The sequence below is a fragment of the Calidris pugnax genome, unplaced genomic scaffold (genome assembly GCF_001431845.1).
Source record: "Calidris pugnax isolate Ruff unplaced genomic scaffold, ASM143184v1 scaffold208, whole genome shotgun sequence".
Taxonomy (NCBI): domain Eukaryota; kingdom Metazoa; phylum Chordata; class Aves; order Charadriiformes; family Scolopacidae; genus Calidris; species Calidris pugnax.
In genome coordinates this window covers 1,827,047-1,847,529 of record NW_015090967.1, presented here as the reverse complement: position 1 = coordinate 1,847,529, position 20,483 = coordinate 1,827,047, and the positions used below count along the sequence as shown (strand labels likewise).

Genomic DNA, 20,483 nt, shown 5'->3' with positions numbered 1-20,483 from the left:
AACTGCTGTTCCTTCCTCTAATTATACATGGATACATCGGCATCTGATGGTAACTGCACACACACTGGAGGCCTCCAAATGCTTCCACATTCTGGAGCAGTGAAATGGCGAGGTCCAAAAAAAATCAATTAGCTTTCTAGCATTCCTAATGTGTTTCCTTTTGCCTTTGTGATAAATAGGATTCTCCTTCTCTAAGACCTCTCTCTGCCTCGTCTCAGTCCTTAGCTGTCTCTTCTGTCATCTCACTCAACAGCTCCTTATTTGTGTTTGCTGCTCTGTCCTTCTACTGGTCCTGAGGTGGTTGTAAGCTTCCTGACATTGCCTACACAAACCTTGAAGAGGCTGGATGCGTGCACTACCTCCTGTTTCCCTTGGCTTTTATTTGGGTGGGTTTTCTTTAGAATGGAAATCTAAACTAAGAAAGGATATTTAGTCTGCTTTAGAACTCAACTGTTACTGGAGAAATATAAACATAGAGGTTAATTTTTTGTGAACCTCTATTTGCCAGCAATTGAAACAGTTTCGGTCATGCTTGTGCCACAATGGATCGAATACGATATAGGGCTTGATCCTGCAAGAGGCTAACTCTTCAGCTCTGGTATTTTTCAGGCTTGCTTAACATACATCTGAATAAGTCCTTCGATCAGTCTGTTAGACTTGAAGAGATCAGCAATAGGTTTAAAATGAAGCATATGAATTGGGAAGCCTGGGTTGCACTGCCCATACAGGCTGTGAATAACCAGGATAAGCACTGTCTTGAGTGTATGTCAGATGCAGCAAGTGAGAAAAAGCACTGATCTCTTGCAGAAATCCACAAATCTCACAAACTGTTTGTGAAAGTTGGACTACACCTCAGGGTTTTTCAGAGTTCACACCCTGTGTTTTTACCTGTCCACCTCTGCTGACCCACCCTGCCCACCCAGCATCCACAGACATTTCTGTCCAGAATCACACACATGGCAGGGACCATCTTGCAATCACAGAGAGTGAACTATTACCTGCTAGAGTGACAGCAATGGAGACAGTGTCAGATCCCAGGGCATTGGAGGCATTGCAAGCATAGAAACCCACATCAGCTTCCACAGGTGCCAGAATCTGCAAGGAGTCATCAGGCTGAAGTAATATCCTGGAGTAAAGCAGAAAGAAAGATGTAATAGTCTCCTAGTTTGTGTGAGCATGAATCCATTTACTGGGATTTTTTCAGGTTTAGGTATTTTTTTTTTTTACAGTTCAGGCCTTTAGGTTATATTTGAAAATCTATTAAGAAATTAAAGTCTTACGTTGAGACTGTGAGCTGTGATTACTTAAACTAAAGTTTAGTCTCATTCCCAGTTCTTCTACTGCTGATTTGTATATTAGAGAAAGATTACTGAGTATTTAGGACATCTGTCCATGGTTTGTGAAACCTCTTCCTCTGCTGTGTTGCTTCCTGTATGATGCTGAATGAGTTGCCTAGCCTCCACGTCTCCCAGTTACGCAAAGCAGGAGTAGCCGTCGTAAAGGAAAAGCCAAATCATTGCAGGGGGAAAGTCACAAAACCTGCTGAAGCTGGGCAGAAAGAAAGGAAATGAACCGCAAGCTCTGTGTCAAAGGCTCCAAATTATTTGATTGCTGGCCACTTGTACAAACTTAGTGGTCTTGTTTGCTCCCCTAACAATCAGTGAAGACAGAGGGGAATACTCAGCTCCTCCTGGGGCTGAACAAACTCTTTCTTTCCTCTGCCAGTGAGAGGAGCCTACCATGATCTCATTGTACTGCCCATGTTTAAATGGGATGAATGTGGTCTTGGAGCTCTTATGAACTGCTTCTTTTACAGTCTGTTTTTGCAGTGGTAAAAGTCCATCAAGGTCCTGATGTATACCTGTTAAGCAAGAGTTCAGTCCATGGACTCTTGTCAATGCTTATGTTCCTTCATTTTCACCACAGTGTATGTGATGATTGTTGTTTCTTTCTTTTAATTTTTTGCTGAAATTGTTGATAAAAACAATGATAAATTACTTTTCTCATCAGCAAATTTCAGCAGCTGTTGAATGTATACTCTTAGTTGAGGCTATGATTGACAGTGACAAGGGTGGAAGTGGGGGAGGGATATGCCTGTAAAACATATGCAATAAAAGTCTGCTCACAATGGATGAGTTTCTTTCCATTCCCATCCCCCCTCCCACCCCACCCCCCCAATGAAAACTGTTGTCTCATGGACCAAAAAGCAGCAGATACTTGATCTCGCACAGCACTGTGGGTGGTAGATCTCTAAAACAAACCAGATCAGGGCCACCCATAAAAGTCTATTATAGGAAAAAATCCAGAGTTAAAATTCTTTTTTGACCCTTTTTTTGAATAATAATAACTATTATTAATAAAAGGAAAAAGCTGCCTTTTGTGAACCAAGTTTCGCAAGTGCCTGGAAAAATGCACATTAGCAAAACAAACACTAACCATTTTAAAATTGCATCTTTGCTTGCACAGCAAAAAACCCCAATGGTTGAAAGAATTCCCTTACCAATTCTGCTTTCAAGGATCTTTTCTTTCTTACCACTTAGCAATAAACAAGGCAGACTTCTGGTTAGCCACTGCTAACAGTGCCAGCAACTAGTACATTTCTTTACTTACAAGACTAGTGTTAGCATTCATCTCTATCTCACACGGAAATTTTTTAGTTTAACTCTGACAGGTTCAGTCTCTACATGGAGTTCATTAGAGCTTCAGAATTTGTCCCAAATTATACTGGCATATAGCAGTTAAAAGTTGTGTGTGTTTTGCCTGCATGTGTGCAAATGCAGTATGTAGGCTGATCAGTCAGTCCTAAGTTGAACTAACATCTGCAGCCCCCTGAAAAAAGTTTTTAGAAATTTTTCTTTCACCTTCAGGTTGAGGAAGGAGCTTGCTTAATATTGCAGCTTGTAAAACACAAAGATCATAATTTGTTTGTTGTTAATCAGCTCTGCTGATATATATTTCTGTCAGTTTAAGGCACCTCAAGATACATCACAAATATTTTTAGAAATAGAAGTAGGCCAGATATGTACCTGTCTTTAAAAAAAATAAACTCCAACGCAGCTCCATCTTCCTATTTTTTCTATCCCAGTTTTAATGTCCTTCTTTAGAAACAAAGCTAATGTCCTCTTCTTTTCAATAATTCTTTCTGTTATTTGTGTGTCACAGTTTGGCATAGTTGCTTTTCTTGAAAGTAGATCTTTTATTATCCCTTTTTGTATAGAATGATTTTGGCTGGATTCCCTATTTGCTCGTAGACTGCTATTTTTGTTAGGTATTGAATTGCTTGTCAGTGGTGAAAAAAATACCAGCTGTAGCAGTTCTTTCTGTCAGCAGCATGTCTTCAGAATCTCATTTATGGACTTAAAGCATTACAGCTTAATGTGTGATCAGTCTCATCTCAGTTGCTCCATGCTGCATTGTTTCCAAGACAAAAATGTATTTTACAGGACCCATATCAGTGACTAATTCAGATGGCACCTCACAAACACCTACCTCTGTATCACCTACTGTTTACATTCTGCTTCATGTCCGTTCATAGAAGTTGAATTATCAAGTACCAACAGGTATGGAAATTACAGCATACTCAGAAGGCTTAGTAAATAATGCATAAATCCCTCAAAGATTTTTCACTTTGATTCCTAAGGAAGTTAATCTGAATTTTCTTTGAAATAAAACATTTTCCGTAATTTACAGCAGTCTCCAGGCTTTGGTATAGATACTAGCAGGCTCTGGAACTGTACTCAAAATGCATGCAGATGTTAATCTGACACTTCAAACTTAGGACAAAGTATGGACACTCATGTTACATATGTACTGAGGCTGAATATGCAGACTAAAGTAAAGGATCTTTTACTGGAACCACACAGCTATTTTAAACTGCTGCAGCTTTTTTCTATCATATGTTTTCATTCTATCAAGTAACTGAAAACCGGCTATTTTGGGGGGCATGCGTTACAAGTTTTTGTGATAGTACCTAAACTAAAGAAACTAATTTTTGCAAGTGAAGCTATGTAGTAGGAGTCATAAGCACTTTTCGGTGGATGGCACAGCTCACGGAAGGAAGGAGGCAATGGGAGCAGAGCCAGTCCTTGCAACATCACTGATCCAGACAAAATCCATGGCCACAATGCATGAGACTGCCTTTGATCTCAGTATTAAGTAATACACAATAAAGACAGCTATCAACCAACCTCAAACCAGCAGCCTACACTCTAAAAATCACAATACAAACCAGACACAACTGGAATCTTAGTAGGGCATGAGCTGAGGGACTCAGCACAACCCTCTGACCTTCCTCACCAAAAGTGTGAAGGCCCATCTATATTAATTTTCTTATTCCCATTAAGACAGAGCTGGAAAACTCTTTTCTCTATTCAGTGGCTGGCAAAGTACGAAGAAGACAAGCTGCAGAGCTGCAGGAGAGCTCAAGCACAGCAAACAGCACCTCATGCAGATAGGCGGGCAGTTTACAGCAGTACACTGTGAGACTGCTTAAACTGTGGCTTTCATTTACAGAGCTGACTGGCAGCCAGCAAGAACATTCTGAGCCAAAATCAGAATACTGCTGTTAAGAACCCAGCAAAACATCCACAACTCAGTTTTTATATACCCCATCATTTCTAAACTTCCATTAACTCCAAAGTTACAGATGCTGAGTATCTCTGAATCCCAGAGCACTGCTCATTTCCTCCCCACCCACCAACCTGGAGGAACCGTTAAGTGATGAGTACAGAAAGACTTTCATGAAGTGGAAAGGGCCTTAAACTTTAAAGAAAAGTTGTCAATGAATAATGCTACTAACTGGTAAATAAACTGTATTTCCCTGAGTCTTTCCAATAGAAATTTTGAGCACACGTAGTTACCTGATAATTCAAAAATACAACACAGCATTCAATGCTATTTCAGCCAAACTGAATGGGAAAAAAATGTTTAAAGGCTTTGTAAAATTAAAAAAAATAATCCAAGCTAAAATTTCAGAAATCAAAAGACTGTCTTATTGCCAGCTAAGTATGCCTGTTGCTAGACCATGGTGTTAGGTAAACTCAATTTTCTCATGAGTGTAGTGTCCAGAGATAACCACATATGGACTTTATGTAACCTCCATTCCCTTTCAAACATACCACAGAAATCACAGTCATTTCAAGTAGAGAAAAAAATAAAATCCCTTAATGGCATAATTCCCACAGGATGTAACCACTGGCAATCAAAGTATATATATATGAAACTTTTGGGGGACCATAAAGATATTTTCACAGGCATATGGCCAAATAAAGGTATACTATAGGCCCATGTCTTGATTAAGACTGCATGTCTTGGAAACAATGCTGTGTGGAGCAACAGAGACTGCATGTGATTTCCACAAGAGATATGCTCTTGCTCTTAGTGTCCCCTCCCCCTCCAAAAGTTACCATTGTTCCTTTGAATCCTAATATACTTAGCCTTTACAAACAGAGAGACAAGAACCAAGGAATTCAGTACATTAGAGAAAACAGTAATTTTGGAGTGACTCACTTGCCAAAGTGAGAAAGGAGCTAACAAACTAATGGTGTAACTATGCAGAAGGAGCAATTGTACCTAAATCAAGACTTGACCGGATGATCCACATGCACCACGCTGGAAATTTGCATTGAAATCTTGTCTCATGTCCCAGGCTAACCTTATGACTAAATTCAAATGTCTTAACTGAGGTCAGTATCTGGTGTGGATAGAGCTGCTAGCAGATCCGTGGACTGCTCTGTTGTATCATGTTGGTTAATATAACTGCCTTTTACACTTTCTGCCTATCCTTATATACCACTTTCTCACAGAGCAGAACCAAAATGTAAAATCTCAAGTATAAACATGAGAAATTATGTATGTTATCAACATAGTTAAGAATATAACTAGCATTGAAAATAATCTCATTTTGTATGCCCTTGCACACAAAACAAATGACATGAAGTGATAGGCAGGTAAAGGCTACCTGAAGGAAAACCAGCATAATTTCTGTGGTACTCTGATAAAAGCATCTTGTTACTCAAGATCTCAAGCTACACCTGGGGCCAACATGCTGGAGTTTGAACAGATGAGGATGCACCACTCGCATCAGAAGACTAATTCTTAGAGATAAGTGTGTTGGGATGACTGCATAGCTGCAAATATTGATGAAGTTTGGTTCCACAGTTTCCAGCCTCCATCAGAACATACAAGGGAACTGTGATTGTAATTCTCCCTGAGTTTTACCCTGGGACAGTTTTATGCACAGATACACATGTGGAAGGCAGGAGCCTCACTTCCTACATCTTCTGCTACTTCAGTCACGTCAGAGAGACCCTGCTGGAGCACTGTGAAAAATGCAATTCATATCTCCAACAGGGAATAATAGTAATAATCAATAATCAGTCTTCGTATCTTAAAACCAGTCTTCATAGCAGAAACCTCCACCTTCAGATGGGAAAATACACTCAGGCTCCCAGCCTCCAGATGTGGAGTGTTTTGTTGACTGCATTAGGCACTTATCTACTTTAGTGCTTTAGAAACTCTTCTTTCTAGTTACTGAAACAGAAGTAAGTTTGCCACAGCAGACTGACCCACCATCCAGACCTTGGTGAAGACCTACAGTGCCCTGTTTACCACTTCACGTGGTAGCCTTTCTTTCTTCTATGAGATCAGACTACAGCAACATATGGTTTTGTCCATGTGACTCACCATATAGTAAAACATGGAAACTGAAGAGTAAAAATATAAATTATTTTCTTAAAGGTTAAAGAATGTGTTTTACCTATCGTTGTATTTCACCTCCTCTCCATTCTTAGCCCAGCTGATGGTGGGCTTTGGGTTTCCCACTGCTTCGCAGTGAAGTAGCACGCTCAGTGTGCCACTGGCTAAGACCACCGTCTGTCCCAGGTGGGTAACAACCTCTGAAGCAGAAAGCTGTTGAGCTGCTGAAATCTTTCGGAGGATGGCAGGCTTTTGATGTGGTCTGTGCAAGCCATTTGCTGGGTCTACAGAGGTGGGAACAAATGCTTCAGCAGATGATGTCCTCAGGGAGCTGGTAAATCCAGAAACATGTCTGTGGAGAGGGTACTCCACCGAGGCTGAATCTACTCTTCGCCTTGATGCTTTGAGGACAGATTCCTGGTGCTCCAAGTGGCTCTTGAAAACCTCGTGAGCCAGCTGCACAACAAGCTGCTCAGTGTAGACATCTTTAAGCTCCTCAGGCTGTTGAGACAAGTTCCTTATGATATCGTCCAAATGTTTCTGCTCTGTGACCATTGTAAATGGCAGGCTATACTCCTGGCTCTGGTCCTCCTCTGAGGATGTGTTTCTCTCTGTGGACTCCTGGGCTTCCCAGGGCTCCAGACTTTCCCCTGGCCAGCCCCGGTGCTGTAGCAACCTTGAGACAATATCATCATACCAGCTGCTGGGATCAGTAAGGTGCCCTCGCTTTTCAGCCTTGCTCCCATTTAAGAGAATCCCATTCATATGTTTCTCCTGTGTTCGCAAAGCTTCATTTAAGCTGGCTTTTCTCACAGCCTCTTCCTCCCTAATACCAGTTGGCTGCCCAGCAATGATCTTCTTGTTGCTTCCAATTAGTTTAATTACAAAATGCTCCCGAGCTGGCCCTGCTGTGCAGGTGTATGTCCCAGTGTCTGAAGGTTTCAGGCGATGGATTTTCATATATCCATAGGGTGCAACAGTGATGTGAGCTGAGCTGATGAGCCTCTTGTCATCTTTCTCCCAAGTGATCATTGATTTCCGGAACCTCCTTGTGGGGCATCGAAGAATAACGGAGGTTTTGGGCAGCAGGTAGGCATAGCCACCCACAATAAAGTGTAGCTTCTTCTGCTTCCTTGTCTGGATGTAAACTTTCTTTACGGCCATAATATGGGGGCTTTGCTTATGAGCTGGCCTGTTGTGCCCTGAAATATCATTGATACTATTAGTATATGATACCATTAAAAAAAAACAAGCAGTTTACTTTGGTACTAGCAGCACAACCCATTAGACAGTAATGGGAGAAACTGGCCACCAGCTGCTGAACATTTCATTGGAGCAATCCAAATAAAAGGAATAACAAAGCACACTTCAGGAATGCAAAAGTAATCCCACCCAGGGTACATGCAGAAACCAAAGAGCCAGGGACGTAAGCTTTAGGCAGTGAGAAAACTTGAGTAGAAATGCAGTTAAAGTATTTAAATTTAGATTGTTCCTTAATAAACACATTGAAAAGAGAAGTCTGTACCATCCAAACCCTCAAAGGCAATATGATCTTGCAGCTCACAGCAGTAAGGAAGAATCAAAGTGGTGCTACCTCAGGGAGTAACGTTGAAGAGAGCAAAAGTGTCTGGACTAGGCTTAAAAACACAGTAAATACTATTAAAATGCAGTAGTTCAGTGTGTTCTTCTAGTTTCCAGACAGGGATTGTTATTGTGAAGGACCCAATAAAGCAGCATAGGTATATTATTAGTAAATATCATGCAACAGTTGGTCCCAGCTTTGGTTGTCTATGTCAGATGCTCTTTTCTTTCTGACACACCCCACATTTACCAGTTTCACAGTCCATAGTCAGCTTTAAGCTGAAGCTAGGCTGACTTTTGAACTTCCATGTATCCAGTTGGCTCACCGCAATCGGGGGAAGGGCATTCAGGGAGACTCAGAGAGACTACTGCTTGTGAAGGGCACAACAAATGCATGTCAGAGCAACATAAAATACATCTAACTTATGTTGCATGGGTCATTAGAAATCTCAGGCCATAGAGGGTTCTGAGTGGCATAATGAAATAATATGTTTTTTAATTATCTTTGACAAAATCCCTTACCAACTATTTTCTTTGCAGCTGTTCTAGCAGAGAGTTTATTTGCAGCTGCCCTCAGGCTGCTGTGCTGTATCTCTGAGCCTCTACATTCCAGTTGTGAAATTTAGATCTATATTTTGGTCAGAATTTTGAGCCAGTTCTTCCAGAAACTAGTAGCTCCCTTCCAGCACATTGGCTCAGACCCAGCTCAAACAGTAAAATTTATAGCTCTCATCCACTGACTTGCCTTATTGCTAAACAAAGCATACTTGTTCACAGACAGAAAAACTCAGCAGCAGCAGCCATTCGGCAAGACTGAGTAAAACTAGTGCAAAAGAAGGTTATGGAGCAGGTGACAGGACAAATTTTTTAGCGACTGACACCCAAGCCCCCTTTCCCCAGAGGCTCCCAAGCAGCTTTTCCACTTACTTGCACAGGTGCCTACTGCACAGGGCCTGATCAAGGATGAGAATGGCAAAGGTGCGCACAGCGAGGAATTGATGATGACAGAATCCCCGTTTTTCAACATCTTTCTGCAAATGGCATTTCGACTCTGGGTGCCCTCTCCACAGCTCACTGAACACTAGGAACAGAATGAGAAACATTAGGAGCAAGGCGTATTGAGAGCAAAAGTGTGCTCCTTGACACATGCACCTTTTCACCTCCCGTATCCACATTGCACACACATAGCACAATACAGATCAGTTACAGCTTTCAAAATATCACAGTGGAATAAAGCAGAGAGCACCTGGCCATGCAGTTACAAACAGTGTAGGCACAGTAGGGAGATGAAATATCTGGTATTTTCTGTCCTTTGAGGCATTGAATCTTCCCATGCTCCCTTTAGCACTCATATTTTCCCTCAGATGGTGTCCCTTGTTTCAATGGTACTGTGCTGCAGTACAAAGCTCGTCTTTGCAGTTTGTTTCTATATGTCTGTGTTTGCTGCTCTGCGTCTACCACACATGGCTTACACTAAAGAGTATGAACCCTTTAGTACCAGACTGTGGTGCTTGATGCACAGGTGGGCATTGGTTGATAGAATTCAGCATGCTTATTTTATTTTACATTTATGTATACAGCATCACAGAAAGTGAGAATACAGACAGCACCATTGCACTGGGACACAGGCAGTAGTCTGTAAAGGTGCTGGAAAGTGGGTTGAGCCCTGTAAAGCTGTTAGCACAAAAATTCATGTGCTCTTCTGTTATGTGTAGGTGCACACATGTAGGAATGGGAGTTGGAAATGAAGTGAGTGAGGGAAAACACACTAAAAGTAAGAAGAACAAAAAAACATGGCAGCCTTCAAGTGAAATGGGGAGGAGAGAGCAAAGTCTGATTTGATTTTAATAAGGGCCCATATGCAGAAATGTGAGTTGTATGGATGTGAACATAAACCATGTAGCAACTTCTTGTGAAGAAGGACAGATTTGGAATAGAATTACTCTCTTCACTGCCAGAATGACTGTGTGTCTCCTGGCAGCAGACTTCATGAGAACATCCACTTATTTAAGTAAAATGTCAAGATAGATCAACATAAGGTGCAGGTGGAACAGCTCCATGAGATAACTGGTGTTTCTTTCACAATTATGACAATTTCCACCTCTTTCCTCTTTCACCTTGGGGAAGTAAACATTACTCTTCGTTGATGTCTTGGATGAGCATAAGCATAGGCATGGATAGAGGCAGAGATTTATTGTTTTGAGCATGGCTTGTGTTTAAGCCAGAAGGGAGGTCGTAATGGCTAAACCACATCTATGGAGGCAATCTCCAAAGATGAACGTTGAGCTAGTGATCACATCCACTACCAGGATGATAAGCACAGATTACAGGACAAAACTGGGCATAACATGCTTTGTGCAGTCTGAGATCATTGACCCCTTTATCCCAAGTGACTGAAGAATTTCACTGCCAAGAACAGCACAATACTCATTCATACGAATAACATACCTGTGACCAGTCAGAGAGAAGCCACTCATTCGGACAATCCTCATTTTTGCAGACTTGTTGAGTAACTGGCCTTGGTGTGGAGCAGAAGGTTTCTGGGAGCTCTAACAAGCTTCCGTCTGCCAGGCGCTGCTTACAAAGTGTATCTCGCTTTTGGACACCACCGCCACATGTCTGTGAACACTGTGAGAAATGAGAGTCAGCCACACTTGCACCATTGCAACTTGCAGCAAAAACTACTTGTAAATTGGGTAGAAATCAACACTCAGTTTGGGCCAAGCAGAAAATATTTAAAAAAAAAAGATCCAGGGATATCATAGCAGCCTTCTTTTAAAAATGTCAAAAACATTGGAAAGTAGAAAACAATTTATTTTGCTAATATTTACAAAAACTGCTTCAGTACTTCTGAATTGTTCTGTTTTCAGGCATTGGTACAAAAAACACAGAAACAATGGGTAGGGATTGCAGTATGGATGTTGAAAAGTTGTCCTCTCCTGTAACCACTACCTGGAAAATGAAACACTTGCACATGATGTGGAGGATCCACATCCTAATGTCTCTGCCTGAGCTCTGACTGCACTACTGACAGTGCCAGAGAGTGCAGAAAAGTGTTCTCCAGCAGCAGGTGATTGAAGACCTTCATTTCCAGGATGTGATTATACATATTAGACAACAGTAGCTATGAACTACATAGTTAGCTTGAACTAAATATTCAATTTTAGCATGTTAAAAAGAGGTTTTTGTTGGCAAGAAAAACAAATTAAAATTTTATCAGGAACAGCATGGTGAGTACGACCCGAGAGGTGATCGTCCCCCTGTACTCGGCACTGGTGAGGCCTCACCTCAAGTACTGTGTCCAGTTTTGGGCCCCTTACCACAAAAAAGACATTGAGGTGCTGGAGCGGGTCCAGAGAAGGGCAATGAAGCTGGTGAGGGGTCTGGAGAGTAAGTCTTATGAGGAGAGGCTGAGGGAGCTGGGGTTGTTCAGTCTGGAGAAGAGGAGACTGAGGGGAGACCTTATCGTTCTCTACAACTACCTGAAAGGAGGTTGTAGAGAGGCGGGGGTCGGTCTCTGCTCCAAGGAGAGAAGTTGTTGGGGTTTTGTTGGTTTGTTGGGTTTTTTTTATCAGAAAGGAGGTTGTAGAGAGGCGGGGGTCGGTCTCTGCTCCAAGGAGAGAAGTTGTTGGGGTTTTGTTGGTTTGTTGGTTTTTTTTTATCAGAACTAGGCTGATGGTTGGACTAGATGATCTTAAAAATCTCGTCCAACCTAGACAATTCTATGATTCTATGAAATTTCAGAGTGTGATAAATAAAATTTTCCCCTGTTTATCACTTTTAGTTCCTTTAGTAATTTTCTCATTTCTTGTTTCTGTTGCTAGTACAGCTCAAAACTTAACTGTTCAGCCAAGAATGTTTGTCCTTGAAGACTTCTTACATTATGGCATTTCTCTGGTTTTTAATTCATGCAAAAACTGTATATCTATATTTAGTCTGCTGTTGGTTCATAAGGTTAATATAATAAACCATTAAATATCCATGCAGCCTTTTTATATTTATGGCTGTCATGACAGCATATGTACTCTTTGCAAAAGGTAAGGAGGAAGGTTTATTTGAGTCACAGTAAGTTGGGATGATTAATATCCAGGGAACCCACCTCCCCTCTCTCTTTAATGTAAATATCCCTCTCTATATCCATTTTCTGCCCAATCGGGGCAGGAAATTCTGAACAAGCGGATTCAGTAGCTTTCCTGAATCTTTTTTGTAAACTTGGTTGCTCAGCTCTTTTTCTGTGGATCTTTTTCTTTGGGGGGGTAACAGGCTTCCAGTTCTTCTGCTTAGTCCAGCCAGCTAAACTCCTTTTCCCCCTTTTCCAAGAAAAGAAGGAGGAGCTTGCACTACTCTCACATGACCAGGAGTTTCTTATAGCTTGCAACAAGGAAATTATGCCTGAGAAGCAGAAAACCGTATGAAGAAGTATTTAAACTTGTACTCAAGCAGTTAAAAAGGGACTGTTTTAGAAAACCTTGCAGTAGTGAAGGCCCCTTTGCTCTTAGAGCGAGCTGCATAAACTTTCATAGTAGCCTGATTATTTAGGAGATATATATTTTCCCTGAAAGACGAAAAGGAAGTGCAGAAAAACCTATTTACGTTCAGTTTGGTTTGCTCTCTAATGAGTAAAAACAACTTTTGTCCTACTTCCTTAGAATGCTACAAAGCTCAAAGGCTTTCAAAAAAATTAAACAAGTAAAGAAATAGTTTAGTTTTCAACGAAAGAAAACATTTATCAACCTTTCATTTGAAGACAAGTCACTCCTAAGGAAAGAATAAATCAACTAAAATATGATTAAAAGTACTATTTCAAGATTTCCTAAGGACTGTCATCATATACCAGGGCCAAAATGGGCTAGGCATTGTATGAGTACAACAAAAGCATGTTCCTTCTGTCAATCAGTCAAATCCCAGGAAGTCTCCCTGCCCTTCCATCCCTGCCAGATAGAAGAGTAAGGCAAACCAGATCCTTTCTTTCTTTTGCCTTTCAGTCACTTACATAACTTTGTTCTGTGAAGAATAACTTGCTACTCAACACCAAACTATTGCTTAGTGCCAGAGAGTGCCAAACACCTTAATGAGATTCCTCCTAGTCTCCAGAAATGCCCTTCTAGGACAGTCCTGGATTATTGCACTGCAGCTCTGCCTGTACCTGTATTTCACCTCTGGAGTCTTCACTACCCTGGGATCTTTGCTGATTTTTCTCTATTGGAAGCTCCCAGCCCTCACATTTTTCCAAGAAAGGGGGTAATCAATGACAGCAACATCTGCTTGTATTTACAGGAAATATGAAACAGTAGTTTTTAGAAGACCCTCATTCAGACATATCCCATCTGAATTATGTGCTCTCCCTCTCTGCTGTTCAGAAAGATCTCACCGCACCATTACAACAGAGAAATCTTGTATCACAGGGTGGATTCACCTCACCTACCCAAGTAGGTGAAGTGTGGCTGTTTGAACTATGACTCCTGATATTTCTGCTGCCCACAGCTTCCGAGTGGAGTCAAGCCCAATATCCCCTCACATTTCCTTACAGGGAATCTGGGACTTTGCCAGGTTACCAACTTTGCAAGGAGTGGCATCTCCCCACGTTGCTGCCTGATTATACCTAGTTCAACAATTAGCTTAAGCAAACATGAGACAAGGCTGATACCAAAGAAGACAACCTATACAACCAATTCTGACAGCCAGTTGTTCCTGGCTTTGTGCTGCCTTCCCCCATATGCTAGGGTAAGCATTTGTGTGGCTGCAGAGTGAATTGGAGTGGAAAATTAATATACGCTAAAACTAATTGTATTTCTGGCTAGCTTTAACCAGGACCATTATGTGATTGCACAACACTTCTGGAGATATAAGGAGGTGGGTGCTATAAGGCCAAGAAAGATTCCTATAGCAGCTATTGTCTCTTTTGGTAGAAGTGCTGGCATAAGTCATCCTAAACTGCTAGTGGAACTGTGGCTTTGGCCTCTCTCACAACATTCATTGCTTTGGTGTCTGCTTTGCTCATACAACAATCTGTAAAGGATAATTAACACAAAGAATTGATGGTCACTGTTGAAAGCAGAGAGGGAAAGCAGGCCATTGCTCTGCCTCTACGAGCATCTACGCACATGCATACAATGCACAGGATTTAGGCAAAACCACCATTTCCATTGTTTGGGAGGCAGGAAAGCTGGTCTGTTCTCAAACTTGTGGAAAAGGGCAATTATTAATGAAAAGTAAAGGGCTAGGCAACTGTTGCTGAGCACTATAACTGTTAGCAGTTTGGGGCAGTAGCTGAATGTTTGAAAGGATGTCATTCTATGGTCAGTCCTGCTTACAGGGACAGTTGAGGAAGGAGTTGTCTTACCCCTCAGCTCTCCCAGGTAGTTTAGTTTTGCACTGCTCAAGATAGTGGGACTACAGCTGGACAAATTTTGGCCTTACTATCAAAAATTAATTCTCTGCTATGATTCTACAGTAAGATAAAGCGTCTGCAAAGGGGAGTGAACATTTTGCTTTCAGCAGGTCTTCCAGATGCTTTCTAAGGCTTGATACTTCGAAGTTTAGAAAGGGCTTTTTACAGTATGAAGAAAAAATAGCTAGAAAAGGATCTGAAAATGTTACCAGTTTTCCCATGCTGACTCTGCTGTCAAGGCATTGTTCAAATTATCTTTGGAGGAAGGATAGCACTGAGCAGCTAAAAAAGAACGCTGCGACTGAGACTATGGCACTTACTCAGTAATAAAACAAAGGAGGTTGAAGATGTACTAATGAATGTCTCCTATTTGAGGTCTGCAGAGAAGATATTTATAGGGCCTTGTAAAAATGAAAGCTCATATCCACTTTCCCGCAGAAGCACATTACTGAAAACAAGATAAACATCCTAATGGATTTAGCTAAGAAGCTGAATTATTGAAAAATAAATAGTCTTGAATCTGTAAAGACATATTTAAAAAATCACTTGGAATGTTCCAACACTGATAATTATTGTGTGTTTATCTGCCAGGAACACTGGGGCTTCTCAGGGCATTTAGTTCAGACAACACTTCCTTAACAAGCATAAAAGGCCTTAGAAAAGAAAACATTGCTCATTTCAGTTTAAATCTTTTGTTTGTTTGTTTGCTTGAAACTATTGTGAGAGAGTGCTCTGAAAAGCACGACAAACTCCACAGTTGAGACCAAAGAAATGGCTTCAGACCAGCCTGCGTGGAGAACAGATGTGACCCTCTAGTGTCAGAGAAGCTTTAAAGGACCTTCTTTAGGGCAAGGAGAGGACCTTCCCACAGGGCCTTCCATCTCCCAGTAGGTGAGGAACACTCTCAGGGATCTGGGGAGAAGGGAGGTGTTGTGGGTCCCTTAATGCAAGGAAACAAATCCTCCTGCAGGATTGCTCCTGCTGGAGGCCTCCAGGACAGCTCTGCTGCATCGCTGGAGCTCACTTCCAGGAGAAGTCTCAGCCACTCACATCCCATCCAAATGGTTTCTTCTATAACACGTTCCAGCAGTCAACAGCTGTAACAATCCCTAACTGCAACACACTAACCTGGTGGTGCAGGTTTTCACATGGAGGTCATCCATGGGAAACCTGTGTGAGACTGAACTGCGGGGCCTGGCTTTCCTATGGGGTGGGAATAACTGTACCGAGGAGGATGGTGGTGCAAAGAAGGAAGACAGATGTCTTTAAAAAATGAGATAATGGAAATGGATGGATTTTGATGGATTAGACTTTTTTTTCTTGCTCTATACTCATCTAAACAGAGGCAGAACACGGTAGGTAGGCAAGTACGTTTTTGTGCCATTTTCTTCTGGCAAAAAGTAAGGACAGGAAATATTCAGTGCCCATGTAGTGAGGAGCTATGTACACAGCTGGCCAGCCTGCAAAGCCTGTGGAAGTAAGTGCAAAAGAGCTATAATGTGACCTTCGTTAAGCTGCAGAAATGAACTGCAGCACAGGTGTATTATCAGTCGACAAATTAAAGCATGAAATAGCAATGAATTGTTTTAAACATAGGACTAATGCCATAGGCTAGTTATATAGCTTTGACAGAACATCAGGCTGGCATAATTTTTTTTCTTTTACTGGGATGGCTGCCCAAGCCCAGAGCCCTCCCATGAAGTACAGTTTCACAGACTTACTAAGTCTGTTAAGTAAAAAGCAGATTTTATAGGTGGAGACTGGTTAGGCATATGAAAGCACCATGCCAAGCGCTCACAGTTTTCTCATAGGATGGAATGAATCCTTGCACCCAGCAGAAGTGAAGATGTAAACTGGGCCTTTGCTTACACCTCCATCACAGAGCAAATTTTTCCTTTACTCATGACAACAGGGCAGGATCCTTTTTTCCTGTGGAGTATTATATCCAACAGGAGCACCTTTAAGTCTTTTGAATTGCACCAGTGTATTCATTTGCAACTGGATGGCGGAAAATAAGCTCCTTTCAGGTTGCTTTCCAAAGATGGAAACAAATCCATTGTGTAGACAGCAATTTTCAACTTTAGTGTAATACGGCATCCATTTCCCAAAGAGAAGTACCTAGCACTAATTTGTGACTCAGAAGGCTGGGGAGTGTTTCTTGTCCTAAACTAAATTATAATTTGAGAATATATGGAATACCCAGCATACTTTAGAGATTCTCTCCTCGTTGATCCTTATAGCTTTGTATTTGTAGAAACCTTGGCATTGCTAACCCAAATCCACTCACTGCAGCTGACCATCACATTCCAGATATTTCTGTCTGGAGGCTAGAGACAGCAGTTGAGAGTTCTCAGTGACTTTGAATTAGAAGTAGCTATAGTCATTATTTACCTCTGAAAACGTTGATGCATTTTTTTGAAGAGCAAAGGGCACACTTTTCCAGTTCTTTAATGGCTTGTTGGAATGATTAATGAATCCTTTTGACGGGCTAAAGCAAAATGATGCATTGATAATGCATGTAATGACTACTTTTAGCTGTGATAAAATGAGATTACACATAGATTCTTACCTCTTGCCATTCTGTAGGATACCAGGAGGGTGGGCAGTCAAAGCGGTTACAGGCTTGTACAAGGGATGGCTTAGGTTTATAGCACAATTCATCTGCCAAAATTACAGTCTCGTTAGTCTCTCTTGATAGTAGATGAGAACAGAAGACATCTCGTGTCTGCAATCCAACCCCACAGGTAAGGCTGCAGGTGCTCCATTTCCCAATCTCCCATCTGTGAAGGGGTCAGGAGAGAAAACTTTAAGCACAGAATAAAGTCACCTAATTCTTCTCTTTTTATAATGACAGGTGGAGTGAAGAAACAGTAAAAGAAAGGTAATACTTCTCTGATCACTGTCGCACTTCCTCTAGCTTCAGAACAAGGCTAAGAACAATATTTACTGTTCCTTTGCATTTTCAGTTCTTGTCAAAAGCACCTGGACTTCAATTGTTTGTGGCTTCTGCAATGTCATAGGAACAATTTTGTGCCCTAAATTAAGAGTTTTTGGTGTGCAGGAGTCTGGCCAATATATTTCAAGACTGAATGGATTTAATTACCTGGGTTTTTTTCTGTCTTTAACAACAACAACAAAAGATATTAACAAAGTCCATCAAAGGAGTGTATCAGTGAATTCCTGAGCAGGAAATTCTTCCAGAGATCCAGGTGTGATGTTTCTGGCTGAATTTTCCTTGTTGTGGAGGTAGGGAGTCCTAAGGCCTTGAGAGATGCAAGGTGAGAGAAGAGAGATTCTCTAAAGCCCCTGGGTGAACAGCTGTCACCAAGTCAGCCCTTCTCTGCAGTAGCTGTGTAAATCCTGCATCAACAGGATTGTTGATTATGGAATTTCAGTGTTCATCACATTAAAATCAGATTTCTGCTGTTTGAGCTGTACTGAATACAACCCCTAATTCTGCCAGCCATACACAGAAAATCGCTTAAAACATTAGGTCTTCCACCTTTGTACTCTACTAAAGGAAGTTCAGAGATTTGTGGAAATGTGTACACAAAAAAAGTCCTATTTTCAGAATGAGAATATGAGAAAATGGTCTTCCCATCAACTTTACACAAAACACTGTACTAACCTGGACATACTCCCACATCCAAAATGAAAGTATGAGAGCCACATGCTGCCACTTTTCCTAATCCTGAAGAAATGCTTCCTTTCCTGCATGACGTTACTTAAACTGATTGCTGGGAGAGTAAAACATTTGGGACAAGGAAGGCTCAGAGAATCTGCCTTTAAAAAGGGCAAAGTCAAGCAGAATCTAAAGAGGCTGGTTATGAAGAAAGACACCCTCAGGCTCCAAGGAGTCAGACAATGAAGGAAAGTTATGAAACATGCCAGCATCACGAAGCAGAATTTGTGGAAGAAACAGAGGAAAACACTCTGACAGCCTGAGATCAGCAGTCAATGGAAACTGCTCAGCATGTTTAAAATGCATCATGTTAATAAACACGTTATGGAAATAATTATTCAAGGTTGTGTCATCTTACAGTCACAGAACAATTCTAACTTCTCTATTTATTTTATTAAGTTGCTCTGGGCATTTGTTTTCCCCCCTCTCAGCAACACCCATAACAAATTGAAAAAGCTAGCAGGTAAGAAATGTTTTTTCCCTCCCTTGACGATAATGCTGGTGGATCAAAAGTGACATTGCTCCCCCTTCTGTGCTCCATCTGCTGATGACATTCTCTGATTTTATAACAGGACAGGATATGTTCTGAGTATCACTGTAGGCACAGGTAGCACTGTAGTTGACTTTTAGTTCACTGTAATTCACAACAGCCTTGATTCTGCCAGTAGCAATGACAAAAAGGCGGTGTCATGGCTTAACCCCAGCCAGCAGCTAGGACCACAGCCACTTGCACAGTTCTCCTCCTCACCACCCCCTCCCCCCACAAAGAGAGGGGAGAAGAGAGAGAAAAGGAGGGGAAAAGGAAGGGGAAAAAACAGCCTCCTGGGTTGAGATAAAGACAGTTTAATGGAACATTAACAGAAAAGTGATGATGATGATGATGATAATGGTAAGAGAATGTACAACATAAACTAATACAACACAAGTCACACTCATCACCTGGTGAATTGGTAGCCTAGCTGGACCCAAGCAGTGATCGGGATTTTTGCCTCTTGGCCAACCCCATTTATGTAGCAAGCATGATGCCTATGGCACAGAATATTTCATTGGCCAGCTTGTCCTGTCTATGCTCCATCTCAGCTTTTATGAGAAGCTGAAAAAAGTCCTTGACTAATATAAACATCACCTGGCAACAACTAAAACAATATGCCTTATCAACATTCCGTTCATACCAAATCTGAAACACAGCAACCACTGGAAATAAAATGAATTCTGTCACAGCTGAAACTAGGACAGATGTTTAACCCTTTCTAATAATGAACACATTTTGCAAACTTACTTAGAAGTTGCCATGGTTGCTTTCCAGGCCGTAATACACTGAACATCACTAAAGCCTGATATGTGTACTGGGAGCTATTTAACAATGGAATAGGAGTGACATCTGGCAGCCAGTTAACCTAATCTGGAGTATGTTCTCCATACGAATGATCTTGGGGGAGAGGTCTTCCCAGATTTTCCCATAAAATTGTCAGTCAGAATTAATGTGGATATCAGCTACCCTTCACTTTTGGCACAATCTAAAATAAGATATTTGAGTAAGCGCTGAAAAGAAGGCATTTTCTTATTTCAGATTCTATTTTGATACATGGTTAGTTGCCAGAGTTTCTTTTATTCAAGTGATGGTAATAGCTGTTGCCTGCAGCAACTCATTGTTATTGGTAAAAGTGCACAATGTTTCTGTTGGCAGTTCACATCTCAGTGGCCAGCAGGCCACGTAAACTCTTTGGAGATCTTGGCTTCTACAGAAGAGAGTGTCTGTTTCTTCTTCCAGGAAGAAATACTGTGTTTCAGTAAAGAGAAAGGATTTGTTTTTCTAGTGTTTGAAATTTCTGTTTCAGGCTGCATCTGTTGCCCTACCCAAAATATCAGTTTGTTCATAGTTCTTTCCGGCTGCTTTAAACAGGAGATTCCTTAGAGGTGCTCAGGAAATATCAGGTCAAACTCTCTCTTTTGGACTTTCATATTCCCCAGTGACATTTATGGACTTCCACAGATACAAAGTAAAGAATGTAGAGTAGAGCAGGGGCGTGCAAAGTACAGTAGGGATGCACAAGTAACCAAAACCATAAATAAGTGACTGGCAGAATTTCAGAGTCCTAAAACACACAGAGAAAATAAGTGATAATCTTATAG

The 20,483-nt window shown here is 41.3% G+C and overlaps 1 protein-coding gene across 2 annotated transcripts in view; it reads right to left on the bottom strand.

Moving 5' to 3' along the window:
- Positions 1 to 20,483, bottom strand: part of ADAMTSL1 (ADAMTS like 1) — a 208,822-nt gene that overhangs the window by 39,699 nt on the left and 148,640 nt on the right. For both annotated transcript variants that reach the window (XM_014952589.1, XM_014952590.1), the window contains exons 16-20: positions 17,238 to 17,448; positions 10,726 to 10,905; positions 9,205 to 9,358; positions 6,758 to 7,898; positions 999 to 1,126 (exon numbers count right to left, since the gene is read on the bottom strand). In XM_014952589.1, coding sequence (XP_014808075.1) covers positions 999 to 1,126; positions 6,758 to 7,898; positions 9,205 to 9,358; positions 10,726 to 10,905; positions 17,238 to 17,448 — 1,814 coding nt within the window. The remainder of the gene's footprint in view (positions 1 to 998; positions 1,127 to 6,757; positions 7,899 to 9,204; positions 9,359 to 10,725; positions 10,906 to 17,237; positions 17,449 to 20,483) is intronic.